This window comes from Hypanus sabinus, chromosome 8, assembly GCF_030144855.1.
Source record: "Hypanus sabinus isolate sHypSab1 chromosome 8, sHypSab1.hap1, whole genome shotgun sequence".
In the NCBI taxonomy this organism is placed as follows: Eukaryota; Metazoa; Chordata; class Chondrichthyes; order Myliobatiformes; family Dasyatidae; genus Hypanus; species Hypanus sabinus.
Window position 1 is genome coordinate 152,318,860 of NC_082713.1, and position 23,817 is coordinate 152,342,676.

At 38.9% G+C, this 23,817-nt stretch overlaps 1 protein-coding gene across 2 annotated transcripts in view; it reads right to left on the bottom strand.

Moving 5' to 3' along the window:
* Window positions 1–23,817, bottom strand: part of ppp1r3ab (protein phosphatase 1, regulatory subunit 3Ab) — a 42,810-nt gene that overhangs the window by 15,965 nt on the left and 3,028 nt on the right. For both annotated transcript variants that reach the window (XM_059978256.1, XM_059978257.1), the window contains exons 3-4: window positions 1,490–1,548; window positions 1,262–1,383 (exon numbers count right to left, since the gene is read on the bottom strand). In XM_059978256.1, coding sequence (XP_059834239.1) covers window positions 1,262–1,383; window positions 1,490–1,548 — 181 coding nt within the window. The remainder of the gene's footprint in view (window positions 1–1,261; window positions 1,384–1,489; window positions 1,549–23,817) is intronic.

Sequence of the window (23,817 nt, forward strand, 5' to 3'; positions counted from 1 at the left end):
AATGTAAAGTTATCCACATGTCTTTGAAAACAAAACCTCGAGTAAAATAAAGCACTAAAAGCCAGCTGCATAGTTCACAAAATGTTAAAAGTTTGGTCACATTGTACTCACAGGACTTTGAGTCCATATTCACTGTACTGTTAGACTGTTACTGAAAACTGCAAGCAAATGTCAGAAAGCATCAAAACAGTGCCCTACCAGTTTCAATATACAGAAGTATGTGTAGTTGAGGTTTTTTATTGCAATTTTTATTGTTGGAGTTTAATGAAAATGTCTATGTATTGGCAATTTTACCAGTCAAATTTGTGAAAGAAACTCAACTCTATTGATATGATAATAATTTTATAGTCTTCAAAAATTTGTAAGAGTGTGTTATCACTATAAATGATGAAAGGCTAAATAAAAAATGCAAATCTTTTTTTTACAAAAAAAAACACATAGTATTACAATTATATATTTTGGTGAATTGCTATGCTGACAAAAGAGACTGAGGCTGTTGCTAAGGAATATGAAATTTTCAATTTGTGGCACACAATGTCAGCACCAAGCAGTCCCTTGACAGGGTTTATCTACGAGGCATAATTCCCTATGCTCTGTCTCAGCATTAAATCCTAAAGCAGCGTGAAAAGCACATGCCTACTGTGCCAGCCTGACATTTCCATTTCCCACATTAACCAATTCATTTCGAATCAAAAAAAGGTCAATTTTCCAAATGTGTGCTCCCAGTAGGAGTACACATTCAGAAAATTGGTCGTAGAGTGTCTGCTTAATGCCTGACTATTTTCCACAATGGACTCATATGTGTTTGAAATTGGGCTACAACTGAGAGAAGTGATTTTACTTAAGGAGCAGTGCAGTTGACAGAGATTGATGATTTTGCTTCATGTATCTGGACTGAACCAAAGTGGCCAACCTTCACATACACACCATCCTATTTAAAACTGAACTGCAAACACAAAACATTGTGTAGTTAAGATATTTGCTTCATACTAATACAATTTGAATAGGAATTACAACTCATGTTTGACATTTTCTTTGGTAGATTTTAAAGAAATAAATAGTTTGAGCCAAATGCCAAGAAAAAACACACCAGTTTGTCACAAGACTGCGTACAGAAGAAACTGAGGAATTTGTGACACCGTCCCAACTAACATAATGAAGGTGCAATAGATTATTCAGGTAAAGGATAAAAGGGAAAAAGAGGAAAATAATGGCAAAATTTAATTATAAAGTAGTTTATAAATAAATAAACATTCATTACCTGTGGGTCCAGTTGTTCTCTTTTTACGTCTTTTTGTTCTCTGTTTTCATTTAAATGGCCTTCAGAATTCCATTGTGTTACTGTCTTTGTTTCCAAAATCATCTTTCTGTTTTCCTGTTGTGCTAGATTTAAGCAAATATGAAACAATTATCAATAACTTTGTACAGGAAATTATTTTAAGGAATTTTATGTGAAAGGAATGTACAGTGTAAATCCAGCAAATTATACCTTCAGTGCTTGTTAGGAATGTGAGGCCTTCATCACAGGAAGTTTCCAGGATCTCTTTGCTTTAAACAAAACACAAGATTGTTGAGGGCTATATTAGATCAAGTTTCTTGAATACAGTTTAACCAGACAATTCATTAATATCAGAATGGGATTTCAGCCATGTCTAGATCAAGGGTTCCCCATCCGTTTTTATGCCAAGGACTCATAGCACTAACCAAGGTTGGGAACCCCTGGTCTAGATGTTGAGATTTCACTTCACAAACTAACTTGATATCAGGAATGAACATTCAGCTGCAATATAACTTGCCCCTCTACCCACTCATCTCCCACACTGTCCCTTCTGGTAATGTTGCTCAATGCAAGTTCCTTACTATTGTGTGGTAGTGCTTGCAAATAAGATGGACAAAATTCACAGAGCACTTTCCTCCATCCTGCCCTCTTGCTGATGTACTGCAGAACTACTGGGTACTGATTGACTGTAGATAGGCTTTACCAGCAATAATATCCCATTCTGTCAGTGGAGAATGATGGCCCTGTAGAATCCCCTCACTCTCTCCAAATGGGCAACCATGTACTTGCCAGTGTAAAAAGCTGCCTCTGTCAAGTCAAAAAAAAGAGGCTACCACTTTGCATCTTTACAGCTCTTCTGCCTCTTCAAGGTTGATATTGTAGCTCTGCTCCACAAGTCCATCTAACTCCTAATTACCGCTGCAATTGTTGGCTCCTTTTTGGTTCAGAGACCTGCTCCACATGTGAAATGACCTCCAGCCAAATGAAAATGGATGGGTCAAAGGAGAAATTACAAATTGGGTATGGCTCTGTTAAAAAATATTAACCATATCCATTGTGCTTGAAAAGCCTTTTAAATGCAATACACTATTCACTGAAAGTATAAATACACACCCTACTTGCAAGTCTCAATGCAGTTTCAACTGTATGCCAAGTAGCAGAGGGGTCTAATTGGCTTTGAGGTCAATGTGACCGACTACCTCTGGTACTTGAAAAGATTTCCATCTCTCACGAATGCCAAGCAGGGCTTTGCAATAGTTGCAGATGATATTAAAATTAAATATATCCAGTATGTGAATAAACTGTCATCCACATACTTCCTCAATTTCTGTTAAACCCTTTCCACTGCTCAAATCTCAATTGTCTCTTCAATTTTCTGTAACCAATTGCCAGGTGAGACAATATTAACTTTAAAGCTTGCTGAAAGTCAGCTTGTCAAAATATAATAGGCTTTCAATTAGCCAAATCATGTGGGAGACACAGTATCAGCTTAGATCTTTGAGAGGCTGCTTCCATTTAGCAGTGATATAGGTATTTTCAGTGCAATGCCAACTGAAGTGAATAGATTTATATTTTCCCCTTTTGAATTATCATTGATGTAAATGTGTAAAGTATAAGTAGTGATGAATATACATTTGTACAGTCTTGGGGTCTGAGAATAGTCTGATCATTTGAAGGATGAGATATTGTAAAATGCATAAGTGGTGTTCATTTGCAGTGCCTTTACATAACTATGGTCATTGTACTTGGATGTAATTAACTGCAGTGAAGCACCATGACAAGCTTCTGAGAAGCATGAAGTACATTTATAGTCAATAGTCTTCTTACCTATGTATAACTAGATTATTGGTGTTAATTCTTTTGTCTATAAAATCATTCAATAATTGCTGTCTGGCCTAAAATATGCAATTGTGTAATTGTCATTTGCACAATGACATAAATGATTGATTGAAACTTGATCATGCATTGGAACATCTCAGGAGGGGATTATCAGTATTATGTTTAACTGGGACATAGATTTATCTTGGCAGAATATTGAACAGAACAGCACAGTGCAACCCTTTCGCCCATCGTGTTGTACTGACCTTATAACCTTCATAGATCAATTCAACTCTTCCATCCTACATAGCACTCCATTTTTCCATCTAAGTGCCTATCTAGGTGTTTCCTAAATGCCCTTAATGTATCTGCCTCTCCCAACATCCCTGGCAGGGTATTCCACACACCCATTTTCCTGTGACATCTCCCAAATACTTTCCTCCAATTACCTTAAAATTATGCCCCCTCATATTTGCTGATTTCACCCTGGGAAAAGGTCTTTGACTATCCACTTGATCTACACCTTGATCAAATCATCTCACATCCTCCTTCGCTTCAAAGAGGAAAACCCTAGTTCACTCAGCCTATCCTCGTAAGACATGCTCTCCAATCCAGGCAACATCCTAGTAGATTTTCTCTGCACCCTCTAAACAGCTTCCAGGTCCATTCTATAATGAGACAAACAGTATTGAACAAAGTGTGGATGAACCAGGATTTTATAGGGTTGCAACATTACCTCACAGCAATTGAACTCAATCCCCCCTCCCAACTTATGAAAGCCAATTCACCATACATCTTCTTAATAACACTATCAACTTGCGCAGCAATTTGTAGGATCTATTGACATGGACTCCTGTTCATCCACGCTACCAGGAACCCTGCAGTGAATCCTGTACTCTGCCTCCAAATCTGACTTTCCAAACTGAGTCGCTTCATGGGCAGCGTCACAAATGTCTGACACTGAACTGCCTTTTGATTTTGATGCCTTCTTTTCCTTACTGGTAATTTCACTAACTTAGACTGAGGCGTGGACTCAAAATTTAATCCACTAATCACCAAAAAGTTTTCAGAAGGTAATAACGTAGAAACTGACATGATATTCCCATACAAGTGCAAATACAATTAACATTACCAAGGAGGATATCCTTCCGCTCCCTAAAGGCAATACCATCAGAGACCTGAAAATTGACCTGAAATAAGTAAATTCTCATAGAGGGAAAACGATAAGCTACAGAGAGTGTGTGACATAATGTGTATTAATGTGACTGGAACACAGTATGAATCTCAAACCTATATGCCAGAAAGAAGCTGAATGGATAGATCGTAAAAGAAAGCTGGTCAGGCAGCATTCACGGAGAGAGGAGAGTTAACATTTTAGATCGATGATCCTTCATTGGTACTCAGCATTAACCCGAAATATTGACTCTCACACCACTGACGTTACTTGACCATCTCTGTGTTTCTGGGATTTTCTGCTTTTGTTTCAGACTTCTCATACTCATAGAATATTGCTTTACTTTTAGTAATATTGCTTAATTCAATCCAGCCTTGAAATCCTACAGACTCCACCTACTCCAAGAGATGACAACGATGCCTACTTAAAAACCAGTAAATTCCTGTATAAAGGTCAAGGTCTGTTCACCTTAGCAGCCTTTTCTTGACTTTAATAGTAGCTTGAACATGAAAACCTCTGCGACTTTCTTGTCAGGTTAAGGGTGTGTGAAGGAGTTTATGGAGCAGAAGGGGCCGGTTCTAGCTAAGGGAGTCCATGCTCTCTGCTGGCCCAGGTGAAGCAGGAGTGACTATTGAATTTCACAAGGGAATGTTAGGAATTTCATCCCAAAATCACAATTCTCAAACCTGCCTCTCACAATCTTCCTTCTTAATGCTATATTTCTTGGTGTGGATTAGTGGCCTATTGGAGCCTGACCAGCTGTTCCTGTCCATCAGACAGTTCCCTCTTCTACTGCTCATGGACAGAGTGATTGATAGGCAGCACACAGATGAGGCCTGGGAGTTGCAAACACATCGATGCCATGCCAATAAAGTCTGGTGGAGGAGGTACTCGGAACACAATTTCCCCTGCGCATCCAAGTCCCACTACATTACAAGAGAGCTAGGAATTGTCACTTCACAATTCCAGCTTCTGTTGTTGACTTTTCCCCAATTCCCAAATGACCTTGTAAACCAGTTGCATTCTGTGTGAAATTAATCCCACACTCACACAGTTTGGCAGATGTGTCCTGTAATCATGTACCACAACACGCTTTTAGAACAGTGATAGATCTCCAAATTGTAGCCTGTGCTGAGTCTCAAAATATTTTTTCATTACTGAAACCCAATATTTACTCATTCTATTATTGGAAAATTAATGGGAGAAGATTTGTTACATCCAGCCTTCTAATATAAAGCCATTTCAAATCCACTGATGAATTCTCAGATCTACACGGGAGAAGTGGAGCTTGGAAATGAGATACTTAATTGCTGTCATCACTTGTAAATCTTTAAGCCTCCTTACAGATTCCAACCACGTGTTTTTGCAGGTTCCAATCTCTACAGCAACTTTGTAGATAAGTTACCGAATGGGAATTCAGAAAGCCTGGACTATTGATTCAGAGACAGGAGTTAAATTTTAAAAAGCTGGAACTAGAATCAAATTTGATTCATTGATGTCCATTATGGATGCAAATCTTCTAACCACTCCTCATTGGGTCTTTTGAATATCTTAAGGTCATGAAATCATACCACATGGAAATAGACCATTGAGCCCACTGAGCTATGCAGACAATCAATCACTCACTTACACTAATCCTACAGTAATCCCATTTTATTCTCCTCACATTTATTCACTTAGATTAATTCACTTAGACCCCCACCACCCAGACAATGCCCTCTTCTCTGTGCTTCCATCACAAAGACGGTACCAGGGGCTTGAGGACTCACACCACCAGGTTCAGGACTAATTATTACCTCTAACCATCAGACTCTTAAACCAAAGGGGATAACTTCACTCAACTACACTTGCCCCATCTCTGAAATGTTCCCCAACCTATGGACTCACTTTCAAGGACTCTTCACCTCATGTTCTCAATATTTATTATTATTTTTTTATTAGTATTATTTCTTTATTTTTGTATTTGCCCAGTTTGTTGTCTTTTGCACATTGGCTGAATACCCAGTTGGTGCAGTCATTCACTGATTCTATTATGGTTATTGTTCTATTATGGAATATTGAGAATGCCCACTAGAAAATGAATCCCAAGGTTGCACAAGGTGAAATATATGTACTTTGATAATACATTTGCTTTGAACTTTGATTCTATGCAGTAGGGGTAGATTTACAGAAAGCAATTACTCCAGCAGTCTGCAAGTCATTGGGATCTTGGAAGAAACTGGAGCACCTTAAAGAAAGTTATGCGGTCACAGAGTGAATTTGCCAGTCCCACAGAGACAATACCAGTGATGAGGATTGAAACTGGGTCTGTAGAGCTGAGGCAGCAGTACTGCTACCTGCAGCATTATGTCACAGCAGAAACTGAAAGTATTTTTGATTCTCTATTACTCTCCAAACTGGTCCATCACCCAGAAAGACTGTAAACTACTTGGTTAAGAAACTCATTTATTATGTAGGTATCCCAGATTTTTGATACAGCATTTCAATAGTTCTATTTAATATCAGAGAATGTATACAATATACATCCTGAAATTCTTGCTCATTCATTTAGGGTAATTTTTCCCTTTATCTCATTGAAATTCAGAAAGTCAACATGTAAGAAGTATCTTATGTTCTGTTCTGCTCCTGCATCTACTGAACATTATACTGCCATGTATGTGTATTTACCCAGCTTGTCTAAATTGTCTCTTGACAATTCACAATCACACCCTGTTTTACAGTATTGTTGAATTTGCAATGTTGTAATTGCTTCTGTGAATACCTGGGACCCAAGCATTAATTCCTGTCTAATCACCACCTGCTGCCTGAAAAGGACCTGCTTATTCCTAAGATATGTTTTCAATCTATTTTCAGTCAATTTCAAATAACTCCAATCCATCTGCTTTAAATTGCACACTAACTTTATGTATGACTTTATGTATGTATCAACAGCCAGTTAAAAATCTAAATACATCACATCTACGGGTTCCCCCTCGTTCATTCTACCAATCACATTATCAAAAGGTTTGTCAGTCATGGTTTCCTCCTCATAAATACATGGGTTTGGCAATATTATTTCTGTGACTACAGATCGGTTCACCCTGAGGCTCACTTGTATTTGTGCTCCATTTCTAAAAACACAGCAGCATCATTTAACTTAAACTTAAAAAGCCAGGGTCATTTACTTTAAAGATTCTCTAACAGGAATTATAAGAAATACTGTATACAAGGAGGACAATTAGAATAAAATATTCTCCTAATTCTTCAGATCTCAAAAATATCAGAGACAATTTGTTTGATATTATAATCCTGAGCAAATCTATAGCAGTTCAATTAAGTTTTACAGATTACCATATCATGATCACAATTATAGATTGTCAAAGTGAAATCTGCTAAAACTAAAAGTAACGTTAACATATAGAAAGTGCCAACTGGATAATGACAGGTGACTAGATGTTGACAGCAATGTTATTACAATTTTCTGACAATGAGTGGCTTACAATTACATTAAGACACGAAAAGTAATTGGTGGAAAGTCAGGTTAAAACAAATATCAGGAAGCATTTCTTAACATGTACTGAGCAATTTCAAGCTCCTGGGTGTCAATATCTCTGAGGATCTAACCTGGACCCAATATATCGAAGCAGCTACAAAGGCAGCACAATGGCTATATTTCATTGGGAGTTTGAGGAGCTTTGGCATGTCACATAAAACCCTCACAAATTTCTACGGATGTACCGTGGAGAGCATTCTAACTGGCTACATCACCATATGGTATGGGGTAGGGGAGGGGTGCTACTTCACTGGATTGAAGTAAGCTGTAGAGGGCTGTAAACTTAGTCAGCTCCATCGTGAGCACTGGCCTCCATAGTAACCAGGACATCTTCAAGGAGCGATGCCTCTAAAAGGTGGTGTCCATCAGTAAGGTCTCCCATCACCCAGGACCTGCCCACTTCTCATTGCTACCATCAGGGAGGAGGTACAGGAGCCTGAAGGCACACAGTCAATGATTCAGGAACAGCTTCTTCCCCCTCTGTCATCCAATTTCTGACTGGACATTGAAATGATGAACTTCTTACTTTTTACTTTCATTATTTGCACAAATTATATTTACATTTCACAAATTTCATGACATATTCCAAGTCAAATCACTTTTTATTGTCATTTCGACCATAACTGCTGGTCCAGTACACAGTAAAAATGAGACAATGTTTTTCAGGACCATGGTGCTACATGAACAATACAAAAACTACACTGAACTACGTAAGCCAACACAAAAACTATACTAGACTGCAGACCCACCCAGGACTGCATAAAACACAGAACAGTGCAGGCATTACAATAAATAATAAACAAGACAATAGGCACAGCAGAGGGCAGTAGGTTGGTAGTCCGATGGCTTGGGGGAAAATCTGTTACATAAATAAACAGCTGAATGGTGGCGTTCGGGATTCCGTCCGTTTCTGTACTCCTGCCGAGTATTTTGTTGCCACAGATGTAGTCCAATTTAATGTCCATTGGAGAGCAGGATGGACGGGACAGTCGGCCAGTTATGGCTTGTTTTTTTTCCTGGCACGGACTCCTGCCCGCTCGCCTCGCTTCCGCTTCCTCACACACCACTTACGACGTCCCCACCTCTGGCCACCGGCATCAGGCGACTCCCAGGACTGCAGGCCCGATTCCCTCAGCAAGCCGAGGTCACGTAATCTAACCAGCAGATTTTCATGAAAATGATTTTTTGAAAATGAAAATGATTTTCATGAAAATGATTTTTTGGGTGATCTCTGTATTGTAGCAGTAACTGGCGATGGTAGGTAGGTGCTCTGTTATCCATTGCCCTAAACCCTAATTGTGCCTTAAAATTAAATTAAAAAACTAAATTAAAGTAGCACCAGATTCGAAAGGCCTCTGCTGTGATATTAAATCTGATTCTGACTAAATCGAGATTTATTGGCAAAATAACAGCAATGAAAAACATTATGACTCAGTTCAGTAGCACATATTTGCTTTTTGTTTTAACTGTGTTTGCCTTGTTTTCTGGGAGTTACGTAAAAACAAATTAACAAAAGGTGATCAATATTTGCCATTAATATACGTATTTGTGCAATAGGGCAAGCAAGAAATTTAATGATAATTCAGCAATAAATGTGGCTCAAGAAAGCCACAGTTCAAAGAAACTAGTGTTAAAATGCAGCTAGGGAAAGCAATATAATGACTTTCTGTTGGGTTTGTGTGTTTGAGCTTGGGAACTGGAATCTTGAATGGAGCCCAAAGCTTTTGCGCAAAGTTCTTGTTCTGTGACGTGTCAGGATTTTACGGAGGGGAAATCAATCATGTCCTCAATCTCCCTGATTCAGGAACAGTAAACAAACAGAATGGAGCTCAGAAGCAGAGGCAGCACTTGCAGGGCCCTGTCCACAGGCTACTCTTGCTGGCAAATATCTGCTATTTGATCATTTATCTAGCGGCTCAATCTCTGGTTTACACAATGCACTCTCACAGCAGTCAGATGAAGCAGTAGGAGCGACTGAGTGATGACCAGAGACAAGAATATTACCTTGTATTCTGCATTAGTGCAAGTCCTTAGCCTGAATTATTTTGACCCCTTTATCCCTTATGTTTGAAATCCTTTTTCAGCAACTGTTCCTGCTCTGTACCGCTCTTCAGATCATGTGTCCACATTCCAAAGACTGTCACTAATGTTTCCATATCAATGGTCATCACCGGTAGTTTTCATTGTGAGGAAAAAGATCCTGCAACCAATTGCACTAATCCCTGCAGACATCTCCACAACCACCGAAAATATTAAACACTTGTGCAATTGTTGCCCGGGCTAGAAATATTCAATCAGAAGGCCATGGAAGAAAGGGGCACCAGAGGAAGGTGATGGATGGTTAAGGAGATAAGGTGAGAGTTGGAAATGGGAATGGTAAATGGTGGGGGGCGGGGGGGAGGGGAGTGTCATTACCAGAGTAGCCACCCATTTAAATTCCACTTCCCATTCCCAATCCGACATGTCAGTGCATGGCCACGTCTACTGCTGCAATGAGGTCACACTCAGATTGGAGAGCAACACCTTATATTCCAGCTGGGTAGCCTTCAACGTGATGGTATGACCATCAATTTCTCGAACTTCCACTAATGACCCCCTCCCCTCACCATCACCCATTCCCAAATCCCTGTCTCACTTCAGCTCCTTACCTGCCCATCACCCTCCTCTGGTGCTCCTCCCCCTTCCCTTCCTTCCATGGCCTTCTGTCCTCTCCTAACAGATTCCCTCTTCTCCAGTGCTTTATCTCTTTCAGCAATCAACTTCCCAGCTTTACTTCACTCCTTCAGCCTTCCCGATTTCACCTACTGCCTTGTATTTCTTCCTCCCCTCCCCGCACCTTCTTACTCTGATACTCATCTTTTTCCTCCAGTTCTGATGAAGTGTCACAGCCCAAAACACTGACCATTTACACTTTTCCCCAGATACTCCCTGGCCTGCTGAGTTCCTTAGCATTTTGTCTGTGTTGTTTAGATTATTCCAAAGGTGGCATTGGAAAACTCAAACATATCAAGGGTAAAATAGTGTTAAATGAAAATGCCACACCCAAGCTTTTCAAAGCCTGACAAGTTCCTTATGCCATCAGTGATTAGACAAACCAGGGTAGAACATACAAGGTAAATGGTAGGACACTGAGGAGTGCAGTAGAACAGAGGGATCTGGGAATACAGATACATAATTACCTAAAAATGGCATCACAGCTAGATAGGATCGTAAAGAGAGCTTTTGGTACATTGGCCTTTATAAGTCAAAGTATTGAGAATAAGAAAAAATAAAAAAACACAAAATGCCGGCAGAACTCAGCAGGCCAGACAGCATCTATGGGAGGAGGTAATAACGACGTTTCGGGCTGAAACCCTTTTTATTTCCAGCATCTGCAGATTCACTTGTGTTGCTATTGAGTATAAGAGTTCGAATATTATGGTGAGGCTGTATAAGACATTGGTGAGGCCAAGTTTGGAGTACTGTGTACTGTTTTGGTCACCTAATTACAGGAGGGATGTTAATAAGGTTGAAAGAGTGCAGAGAAGATTTACAAGGATGTTGCGGGGACATGAGAAACTGAGTTATAGAGAAAGGTTGAATAGGTTAGGACTTTATTCCCTGGAGCATAGAAGAATGAGGGGAGATTTGATAGAGGTATATAAAATTATGATGGGTATAGATAGAGTGAATGCAAGCAGGCTTTTTCCACTGAGGCTAGGGGAGAACAAAAACCAGAGGACATGCATTAAGGGTGAAGGGGGAAAAGTTTAAAGGGAACATTGGGGGGTGGGGGGCTTCTTCACACAGAGAGTGGTGGGAGTGTGGAATGAGCTGCCAGATGAAGTGGTAAATGTGGGCTCACTTTTAACATTGAAGAAAAACTTGGACAGGTACATGGATGAGAGGTGTATGGAGGGATATGGTCCAGGTGCAGGTCAGTGGGACTAGGCAGAAAAATGGTTTGGCACAGCCAAGAAGGGCCAAAAGGCCTGTTTCTGTGCTGTAATGTTCTATGGTTCTATAAGGTAGTGAGATGAGCTAGATTACAGGGAGGCTGAAGGAATTCTTTCCAAGTTTGAGTGGAGGCCATGGGCAATGCCAATGGTCCCAGTAGCCAAGTTTCTGTGGTCATCATCAATCCAGTTCTGAAATAAATCAATATTTTCCAGAGGATATCTTTACAAATCCTTCTAGAGGGAAATACTTCAGTAAAGTGGATTTAGCTGAGGCCCACACTCAGATGAAGATGGAAGAAGTTAACAAACTTCACGACACATGCTGGTGATTCTGATTTTGAAAAGTCTAAAGTGTTTCCCACCATAAATGCTTACAAAGGGCTTTATTGTTACTGAGCTGCAGAAATCCAAGATCCCCCATTTTACGAGCACTGGGACGGACTTGCCCTTGATTGAGGTTGCCTTATGAAGCAATTAGGAATTACTGTACTATTTCAGCTGAGGAGCTACATGCCAGTCATCTAGGCATGGTGAAAATGAAAGCATTGGCTCAACACTTTGTCTAGTGGCTTGGGATGGATCAACAGATCAAGCAGCTTGTCATTCACTACTCAATGCCAACATGTCCAGAAGATGCAAAGAATAGCCCCTCTCCATCTGTGGGGATGGCAGAGGATTCATGTGGATTTTGCTGGACCAATCATGGGCACAAATTTCTTGGTAGTAGCTACAAAGAGGTCAGAAGTTTCCCAAAGGCCTCCACTGTAGCCCCACACACTGTGGATGGGTTGAAAAGCCCCTTCTCATGGACTCGTGTTCCACAACACTTAGTCAGTGTCAATGGCCTATAGTTTGTAGTGGATCAGTTTCAATCATTCCTGAAAATGAATGGAATAATACATATTGTATCGGCACCGTACCCCCAGCTACAAGTGGCTTGGTGGAAAGGTCTGCTCAGAGTCGAAACCTGTGAGCAATGTCAGCAGAACACACTACTCTGACAAAGAATCAGAAGCTCGCCAATTTCTTCCTTTCATATCACATTGCAGCACACTACACAACCAGCTATACTGTTCCTTGGTCACCACTTGCACTCATGCTTGGATCTTCTGAAACCCGATCCCAGAAGGGGCATGCAGAACAAACAGCTGAGATGAATTTAGGGCTCCTCAAACAAAGAGTTTCTTTGTTTTATTCCTGGACAAGTTGTTCTAGTGAGGGACTACAGAGGTGAGCACAACTGGGTGTTTGAAAAGATTACAGACAGAACTGAACCATTCCCTTACACAGTGGAGACCGCATCTGAGATCATCTGGAGATAATATATCAATCAGCTGAGGAGAGCAGAGTCAACTGTCAGAGAAGAAAGATGCCCAGAGCTGTCGGAACGACTACCTGCAGTCCCAGATCAACTCCTACAACCACCACAGAGGAAGCCATTGAACCCGAGATTGTTTCACAGCCACGTCTCACCTGCCAAGCAGAGTGACTCCACTAATCGGGAAAGACGTTATCCTACAAAAGTAAGAAATCCGCCACAGCAATTGGGACCAGTATCCCGACAGGAAGGTTTGCCAAGGCTATTGGGGAGAGTTTAAACTAGAATTGCTGGGGGGTGGCAACCAAACTGAAGAGACGGAGGAAGGGGCGGTTGGCTCAATAATAGAGAAAGCTTGCAGACAGTGTGAGAGGGAGGATAGGATACGCTCAGACCAATGGTTTGAGATGTGTCTATTTTAGTACAAGAGGCATCGTGAACAAAGTGGATGAGCTTAGAGCGTGGATCTGTACTTGGAGCTATGATGTTGTGGCCATTACAGACACTTGGATGGCTCAGGGACAGGAATGGTTAATTAGTGTGCCAGGCTTTAGATGTTTCAGAAAGGACAGGGAGGGAGGCAAAAGAGGTGGGGGTGTGGCACTGCTAATCAGAGATAATGTCAGGGCTGCAGAAAAGGAGGAAGTCATGGGGGGGGTTGTCTACAGAATCTTTGTGGGTAGAAGTTAGAAATAGGAATGGATCAATAACTCTACTGGGTGATTTTTATAGACCATCCAATAGTAACAGGGACATCAAGGAGCAGATAGGGAGACAAATTCTGTAAAGGTGTAATAATAACAGGGTCGTCATGGTAGGAGATTTTAATTTCCATAATATTGATTGGCATCTTCCTAGATCAAGGGGTTTAGATAGGGTGGAGTTTGTTAGGTGTGTTCAGGAAGGTTTCCTGACACAATATGTAGATAAGTCTACGAGAAGAGAGGCTGTACTTGATCTCGTATTGTGAAATGAAACTGGTCAGGTGTCAGGTCTCTCAGAGGAGAGCATTTTGAAGATAGTGATCATAATTCTATCTCCTTTATCATGGCATTGGAGAGGGATAGGAACAAACCAGTTAGGAAAGCGTTTAATTGGAGTAAGGGGAAATATGAAGCTATCAGGCAGAAACTTGGAAGCATATTGTTCTCAGGGAAATGTACAGCAGAAATGTACAGCAAATACTCAGGATTTATTTACATGGAGTTCTACATAGGTACATTACAATAAGACAAGGAAAGGATGGTAGGGTACAGGAACCATGGTGTACAAAGGCCATTGAAAAATCTAGTGAAGAAGAAAAGATAAGAAAGGTTCAAAAAACTAGGTAATGATAGAGATCTAGAAGATTATAAGTCTAGTAGGAAGCTTAAGAATGAAATTAGGAGAGCCAGAAGGAGCCATGAGAAGATCTTGACAAGCAGGATTAAAGAAAACCCCAAGGCATTCTACAAGTATGTGAAGAGCAAGAGGATAAGACATGAGAGAATAGGATCAATCAAGTGTGATAGTGGAAAACAGTGTATGGAACCAGAGGAGATAGCTGGGTATGTAATGAATACTTTGCTTCAGTGTTCACGATGGAAAAGAATCTTAGTGATTGTAGGGATGACTTACAGCTGATTGAAAGCCTGAGCATATGGATATTAAGAAAGAAGATGTGTTGGAGCTTTTGGAAAGCATCAAGTTGGATAAGTCTCAGGGACCAGACAAGATGTACCCCAGGCTACTGTGGGAGGTGAGGGAAGATTGTTGAGCCTCTGGCAATGATCTTTGCATCATCAACGGGGATGGGCGATGTTCTAGAGGATTGCAGGGTTGTGGATGTTGTTCCCTTATTCATGAAAGTGAGTAGAAATAGCCCAGGAAATTTTAGACCAGTGAGTCTAACTTCAGTGGCTGTTAAGTTGATAGAAAAGATACTGAGAGGCAGGATTTATGAACATATGAAGAGGCATAATATGATTAGGAATAGTCAGCATAGCTTTGTCAAAGGCAGGTCATGCCTTATGAGCCTGATTGAATTTTTTGAGGATGTGACTAAACAATTGATGAAGGTAGAGTAGTAGATGTAGTGTATATGGATTTCAGCAAGTCATTTGATCCAGTACTCTATGCAAGCTTATTGAGAAAGTAAGGAGGCATGGGATCCAAGGGGACCTTGCTTTGTGGATCCAGAACTGGCTTGCCCACGGAAGGCAAAGAGTGGTTGTAGATGGATCATATTCTGTATGTAAGTTGGTCACCAGTGATGTGCCTCGGGGATCTGTTCTGGGACCCTTACTCTTCATGATCTTTATAAATGACCTGGATGAAGAAGTGGAGGGATGGTTTAGTAAATTTGCTGATGACACAAAGGTTGGGTGTCTTGTGGATAGTGTGGAGGGCTGTCAGAGGTTACAGCGGGACATTGATAGGGTGCAAAATTGAGCTGAAAAGTGGCAGATGGAGTTCAACCCAGATAAGTGTGAAGTGGTTCATTTTGGTATGTGAAATATAATGGCAGAATATAGTATTAATGGTAAAACTCTTGGCAGTGTGGAGGATCAGAGGGATCTTGGGTTCCAAGTCCATAGGATGCTCAAAGCAGCTGCGCAGGTTGACTGTGGTTAAGAAGGCATACGGTGCATTGGCCTTCATCAACCGTGGGATTGAGTTCAAGAGCCAAGAGATAATGTTACCATTATATAGGACCCTGGTCAGACCCCACTTGGGGTACTGTGCTCATTTCTGGTCACCTCACTTCAGAAAGGATGTGGAAACTATAGAAAACCTGTAGAGGAGATTTACAAGGATGTTGCCTGGATTGGGGAGCATGCCTTATGAGAATAGGTTGAGTGAACCGGGCCTTTTCTCCTTGGAGCGATGGAGGATGAAAGGTGACCTGATAGAGGTGTATAAGATGATCAGAAGGATTGATTGTGTGGATAGTCGGAGGTTTTTTCCCAGGGCTGAAATGACTAGCATGAGAGGGCGCAGTTTTAAGGTGCTTGGAAGTAGGTGCAGAGGAGATGTCAGGGGTAAGTTTTTTCTTTATGCAGAGAGTGGCGACTGCATGGAATGAGCTGCCGGCGATGGTGGTGGAGGTGGATACGATAGGGTCTTTTAAGAGACTATTGGATTGGAACATGGAGCTTAGAAAAATAGAGGGTTATGGATAACCTAGGTCATTTCTAAAGTACATGTTCAGCACAGCATTGTGGGCTGAAGGGCCTGTATTGTGATATTTTTCTAATTTCTATAAATCTTTAGGCCTGGATGGGACAACTTAAAATTTACAATATTGTGGATGTCTTGATAGTAGTTGTATTATATAGTATGTATTCTATATTGAGATGGAGTTTATAGCTAAGCAGGGAGGAGTGGTGTGTATTTAATATTTCAGAAATATTGTAAATACATTGTTTGCTTAGGAATTCTTTGTTTACACAATTCATCATGAATTATGTGTAAGAAGTACGTGAATGGCTTTAAGCCACCAAGAAATACGTGCATGCCTCACTGGAGTGAAAATGAAGTAGACACGTTATACCCAGCTCCAGTGTTTTTCTTCCCATTAGTTTTTGGAGTTGCAAAACATACTGGTGTACACATTGCTGTAGTTACATTCCATGCCAACTCTGCCATGCACCAAAATCAAAAGGCATTCCATTCCCTCAATATCAAGCTGACATGATTGTCGGCAGCAAATCATGGATGATAAACCCTAAACTCCTGACAGCAGTCACAATAACTTTAGCCTACACTGCTCTGTCCATTAAGCAGCATTTAAGTGACAACACTGAACAAAAGGCTATACAATAAGGGCTGTTTAATCAGTTGCTCAACCTCCTTGAACAAATGTGAAATATACAGACACTGCAGGGCTTGTTAATGCATGAAACTTGATGGAACATATTTCTGTTATGCTGAAAGAAATCCTCCGATGTCTTTAAAATCCTGAAGTAATCTTGCAGAACTTAGCACACTGGGTATGACACAAGCACTCATCATTTTTTGCATGCTGAACTAGCTTATGTTCTAAAGGGCCAGTCCTTGTTATAAGCTGAATCATCGGTAGCTGAGGACATGCAGCATGAGGAGGAGGAAAAAGAGAAGGGAGCAGGTATTCTTGACAGAGTCTTCCCATCCATGCCGTCGATGAAAATTTCAGCTGTGTGCAGAACCAATAAATGCAATCCCAACTCCCCACTCTCCATCTCAACCTCACTATCACCATCAGTCTCCTAAAGGCCACATTACAGAAACAAAATAAAGCGTAAAATAATCACTGATAAATTAATTAATGCTCTACTGCATCCAAAAGTCTACTAATTGTTGTTATGAATTCTGTAGTGTCTGTGCTGATGCCTGCATGCTACTACCCTGGCTGCTACAGCATAGCTGGTGGACCTCAGTGAAAATATTTGAATCTCATTCAAGAAGCTGGCAAATTTAATTAATGTAACAGACAATGCAAAGACATTTGAAAAATCTTATTATGTTTTGTGCAAATTTTTATAATAAGGTGGAAGGAGTGAAAAGGGCAATCACATGTGAAGCAAAAAAAAAAGATTTATAAAAGATGTTGCCCAGAATCACAGAAAAGGCTAGATAGGTTAGGCACTTTTCTTTAGAACAGAGAAAAGAGGAGTTAAACAAGGCTAGCAGATGTAATCAAGGTACATAATCTAATGAGTTCCTGAGATAGGGAGAGAGGAAATGATCTAGTTCTCTCAATTGGGACAATGATAATTAGAGGGCACAAATAAAGCAGAAGGATTAAAGGGCAGTTGACAAATATTACTTCACAAATACTAATTCACTGTTCAGAAGAAGACTGAGGCACAACAATCTCATTTTTGGATGTGTTGTCATTATCTACAATCTAATACCCAAGAGCTGAACTTCCTCGCACCAAGGACATTTCAAATTAATTTAAAAATCCATGTTGCTTCTATTTAGCCTAGTAAATACCAACAAGTTGATTATTGACCATAAGATATAGGAGCAGAATTAGGCCACTTGGCCCATCAAGTCTGCTCTGCCATTTCATCATGGCTGGTTTATTATACCTCTCAACCCCATTCTCCTGCCTTCTTCCCATAACCTTTGACACCCTGACTAACCATGAACCTATCAACTTCTGCTTTAAACATACTCAATGACTTGACTTCCACAGATGTCCATGGCAATGAATTCCACAGATTCATCACCCTCAGCCTAAGGAAATTCCTTATCATCTCTATTATAAATGGACGTCCCTCTATTCTGAGGCTGTGTCCCCTGGTTCTACACTGACCAACCAAAGGAAACATCCTCTGAAATCCACTTTCTCTAGACTTTTCAACATTCAATAGGACTCAATGAGACCCACCCTCATTCTAATAAACTCCAATGAGTACAGGCCCAGAGACATCAAACACTCCTCACATTTTAACCCTTTCATTCCCAGAATCATTCTCATAAACCTATGGACCTGCTCCAACACCAACTCATCTTTTCTAAGGTAAGTGGCCAAAACTGCTGATATTACACCAAATGTGGTCTGACTGATGCCTTATAAAGCCTCATCCTTGCTTTTATATTCTAGTCCTCTTGAAATGAACACTGCACTTGCCTTTCTTAACAGTGACTCAACCTGCAAGTTAACCTTTAGTGAATTTTGCACAAGGACTCCAGGTCCCTTTGCATCTCTGATCTTTTGAATTTTCACTCCATTTAGAAAATAGTCTATGCCTTTATTCCTTCCACCAAAGTGCATGACTATACACTTCTCTACACTATGTTCCATCTGCACTTCTTTGCTTATTGCCTAATTTGTCCAAGTCCTTCTGCAGACCCCCTGCTTCCTCAGCACTACATTCTCTTCCACTTATAATTGTACCGTCTTCAAACTTGGCCAAGTATCCATCAATTCTGTCATCCAGATCTTCATCATATAACTTGAAAAGAACCGGCTCCCACGCCAACTCCTGCAGAACACCACTAGTCACTGGCAGTCAACCAGAATAGGTCCCCTCTGTTTTCCCTTGCCTATCCAGGCTGTTAATTCCTCAAGGAATTCCAATAGATTTTTCAGGTAAGAATTCCACTTAAGGAAACCATGCTGACTTTGGCCTACTTTATCAAGTGCCTCTAAGTACCCCAAAAGCACATACTAAAAATATAATCCAACATCTTCCCAGCCACTGAAGTCATGCAGCTGACCTATGATTTCTTTTCCTTTGCTCCCTCCCTTGTTAAAGAGTGGAGTGACATTTACAGTTTTTGGGGAGAAGGCTGGAGAGTGGGACTGAGGAAGGGGAAAAGTGGATCAATCATGATTGATCAGATGCGATGGGCCAAATGGCTTAATTCAGCTCCTATATCTTTTGGTCTTTTCCAGTCCTCTGAAAATATTCCCAAATCTGGTGATCCTTGAAAGGTGCCTCCACAATCTCTTAAGCAACCTCTTCTAGAACCCTGAGGTGTAGTCTGTCTGCTCAAGGTGATTATCTACCTTCAGATCTTACTGTTCCCCAAGCAAACTGCACTTACTTCTATCCCTGCACACACTCAAATCTGGCATACTGCTTGTGTCTTCCAAAGTGAAGAATGACATAAAATACTTAGTTCATCCACCATAAATACTTTTCCCCCCATTGCTACCTCTTCAGCATCATTTACCAGTGGTTTAATATCCATTCTTGCTGCTATTTTACACCATATATATGAAAAAATCTTTTGGTATGCACGATATTATTGGCTAGCTTACCTGCATATTTCATCTTTACTCTCCTTATGTTTTTTTAAAATTTGCCTTCTGTTGTCTTTTTAAAAGCTTACAAACCATCTTTCTTTTTCTTTTTCAATTTTTTTATTGATTTTCATATATACATATAAAAAAACATAGCATAATAATAAGTAAATTATGAATACAATAGACTTGAAGTCACATTGATAATAAGATAACAATATCCTATTAAACATCAGCAGAAAAAAATACCTTAATCAATCAAGTCCATATGATTATATATGAAAAAAAACAAAAATAACCATTAAAAGAAGAAAAAATTTGAAAATATGTGAAAAAAATATATATTAAGAAAAATAAAACACTAAACTAAACTAACATGGGCAATAGTAATAGCTTACACGTATATGATAGTGTCAAAAAACTCCAGAACTCCATACCTGAACATGAATAAGCAGAAAGAAGGTCTGGAAAAGGCCAAATTAATTCATATGAAAATGTCGAATAAACTGTCTCCAAGTTTCTTCAAATTTAATTGATGAGTCAAAAATAGTGCTTCTAATTTTTTCCAAGCTCAGATAAGAAATAGTTTGAGAAAACCACTGAAACGTGGTAGGAGGATTTACTTCTTTCCAGTTTTGTAATATAGATCTTCTGGCCATTAATGTTACAAAAGCAATCATTCGTCTGATTGAAGGGGAAAACTGATTACCATCTTCATTTGGTATGCCAAAAATTGCAGTAATAAAATGCGGTTGTAAATCTATATTCCAAATTGAGGAAATGGTAGTAAATATGTCCTTCCAATAGTTATGTAAAGTGGGACATGACCAAAACATATGGGTCAATGAGGCCACTTCTGAATGACATCTGTCACATTGAGGGTTAATATGAGAATAGAATCGAGCAAGTTTATCTTTAGACATATGAGCTCTATGTACAATTTTAAATTGTATTAAAGCATGTTTAGCACATATAGAAGAGGAATTAACCATTTGCAAAATTTTTTCCCATTTATCTGTTGATATATTATATCGAAGTTCTTTTTCCCATTCTTGTTTAATTCTAACTGATATTTCTGGTTGTATCTTCATAATCATATTATAAATAAAAGCTACTAATCCCTTCTGACAAGGGTTTAAGGTAAAAATCAAATCTGTAAAATCCACTAAAGTTGAATTAGGAAAAGATGGTAAAACTTTATGTAAAAAATTTCTAATTTGTAAATATCTGAAAAAATTAGATTTAGGTAATTCAAATTTGTTGGAAAGTTGGTCAAATGACATCAAAGTATCTTCAAAGAAAAGATCACGAAAACATTTTATACCTTTCCTTTTCCATATGTTAAAAGCTTGATCTGTCCAAGAAGGTTTGAAAAAAAAATTAAGTAAGATAGGGCTATCGAGAACAAAGTTTTTCAAAGTAAAAAACTTACGAAATTGAAACCAAATTCGTAATGTATGTTTAATAACAGGATTAGATATTTGTTTATTAAATTTAACTAAATCAGCAGGAAGACAAGAACTGAGAACAGAGAATAGAGAATATCCCTTTACCTCATTACATTCCAAATTTACCCACTGTGGGCACAATGGTGAATCCAAATCTAGTTTCCAATACATTAAATTATGAATATTATTTGCCCAATAATAAAATCTAAAGTTAGGTAAAGCTAAACCACCATCTTTTTTAGATTTTTGTAATTGCTTTTTACTTAACCTAGGGTTTTTATTTTGCCACACAAATGAGGAAATTGTTGAATCAATGTTATCAAAAAAAGATTTAGAAATAAAAATTGGTAAGGCTTGAAATAAGTATAAAAATTTCAGTAAAATCATCATTTTAATAGCATTAATCCGACCAATTAATGATAAAAATAAAGGAGACCATCTTGTAGTAAGTTGATGAATTTGATGAAGCATAGGTAAAAAATTCAGTCTAAATAAATCTTTATATTTCTTGGTAATTTTTATACCTAAATAGGTAAAGTTATCAGTAACAACTTTAAATGGTATCCTATCACTCAATAAAGTTTGTGCATTTAAAGGAAATAATTCACTCTTATCTAAGTTTAGTTTATAACCAGAAAAAATACCAAATTGAACCAACAAGGATAAAATAGCGGGAATAGACCTATCAGGGTCAGAAATATATAACAGCAAATCATCAGCATAAAGTGATAATTTGTATAACTTCTCATTACGGGTAATACCAAAAATATTAGGAGATTCACGAATAGCAATAGCTAAAGGTTCTAATACAATATTAAATAATAAAGGACTTAAGGGACAGCCTTGTCTTGTACCACGAGATAATTGAAAAAAAGAGGATCTATAGTTATTTGTAAGAACAGAAGCAACAGGTTTATAATATATTAATTTAATCCATGATATAAAGTTAGGACTAAAATTAAAATTTCTCAATGTATTAAATAAATATATCCATTCAACTCTATCTAAAGCTTTTTCAGCATCTAATGAGATAACACATTCTGGGATTGTGGGTGGTGAAGTATGAATTATATTGATCAATTTTCTAACATTAAAAAAGGAATACCGATTCCTCATAAAACCAGTTTGATCTTCTGAAATAATCTGTGATAATACTTTTTCTAATCTAATGGCTAAAATTTTTGTAAGAATCTTAGAATCTACATTTAATAGTGATATAGGGCGATAAGATGTACATAAAGTAGGATCTTTATCTTTTTTAAGAATTAGAGAGATATTAGCTTCATAAAAAGATTGAGGTAATCTCTTCTTAGCAAACGCATCATTAAAAATTTCACATAACCAAGGAGAGAGCAAAGAAGAAAAAGTTTTAAAAAATTCTACTATATAACCATCAGGACCAGGAACACAAACCATCTAACTTCTCACTAATTTTTGCTATAGTACATGCCCTGCCTTTCACTTTTATGCTGTCTTTGACTCCCCTTGTCAGCCACAGTTGCCTTATCCTCCCTTTAGAATACTTCATCCTTGGGATTGCCCCCAGAAACTTCAACCATTGCAGTTCTGCCATCATCCTTGCTAGTGTCCACTTCCAGTCAGCTTTGGCCAGTTCCTCAATCATGCCTCTGTAAATCCCTTTATTACCACTGTAATACTGGTACATCTGACTTCACCTTTTCTCTCCCGAACTGAGGGGTGAACTCTATCATATTGTGATCTCTGCCTCCCAAGGGTTCCTTTACCTTAAACTCCCTAATCTAATCTGTTTCATTACACAACACCTAATCCAGAATTACCTTTACCCTCATGGGCTCAATTACAAGCTGCTCTAAAAAGCTATCTCATTGGCATTCTACAAATTCTCTCTCTTGGGATCCAGCATCTACCCGATGTTCCCAATCTATCTGCATATTGAATTCCCCCATGACTACTGTAACATTGCCCTAATTACATGCCTTTACTTTTTCCTGTTGTTATTTATATCTCACATCCTGGCTACTGTTCAGGGGCCTCTATAACCAACTAGGTAACAAAACCATGTTGTTAGTCTGTTCCTGATATGAATTCACTATTGTTTATTCTTATCAGTTCAACTCTTTGAATCACCTGGGAGAATCAATTTTCCGATCAGCATAACAACTACAATTAAAAATAAAATTCAAAGCAAAGTTTAATAGCAAAATACTTCATCATGTTGTCTGTGTTTGCTCCTTTGATTTAATCTTCATGTTCTGACGCAAAGTTTGCAAGCTGCTATATAATAATATTCATTACTAACTTACCATACTTAATTGAAATAAATTCAATAAACAATATCTAATTTGTTCATGTTTTATTTAATTACTCATATCACTCTCACCCATTCATGTTAACTTCTATAACTACCACATTGTGAGACAAAACTACCTGTGAACATGTCTTAGATTGATTAAGCTAGGGCTTTTCTCTTTGGACCTAAGGAGGATGAGAGGCACTTGAGAGAGTGTATAAGATGGTAAGAGGCATAGACAGAGGGGACAACCAGTCTTTTTCCCCAGGGTGGAAATGGCTAATATGAGAGTCATAATTATAAGGTGATTGGGGTGATGT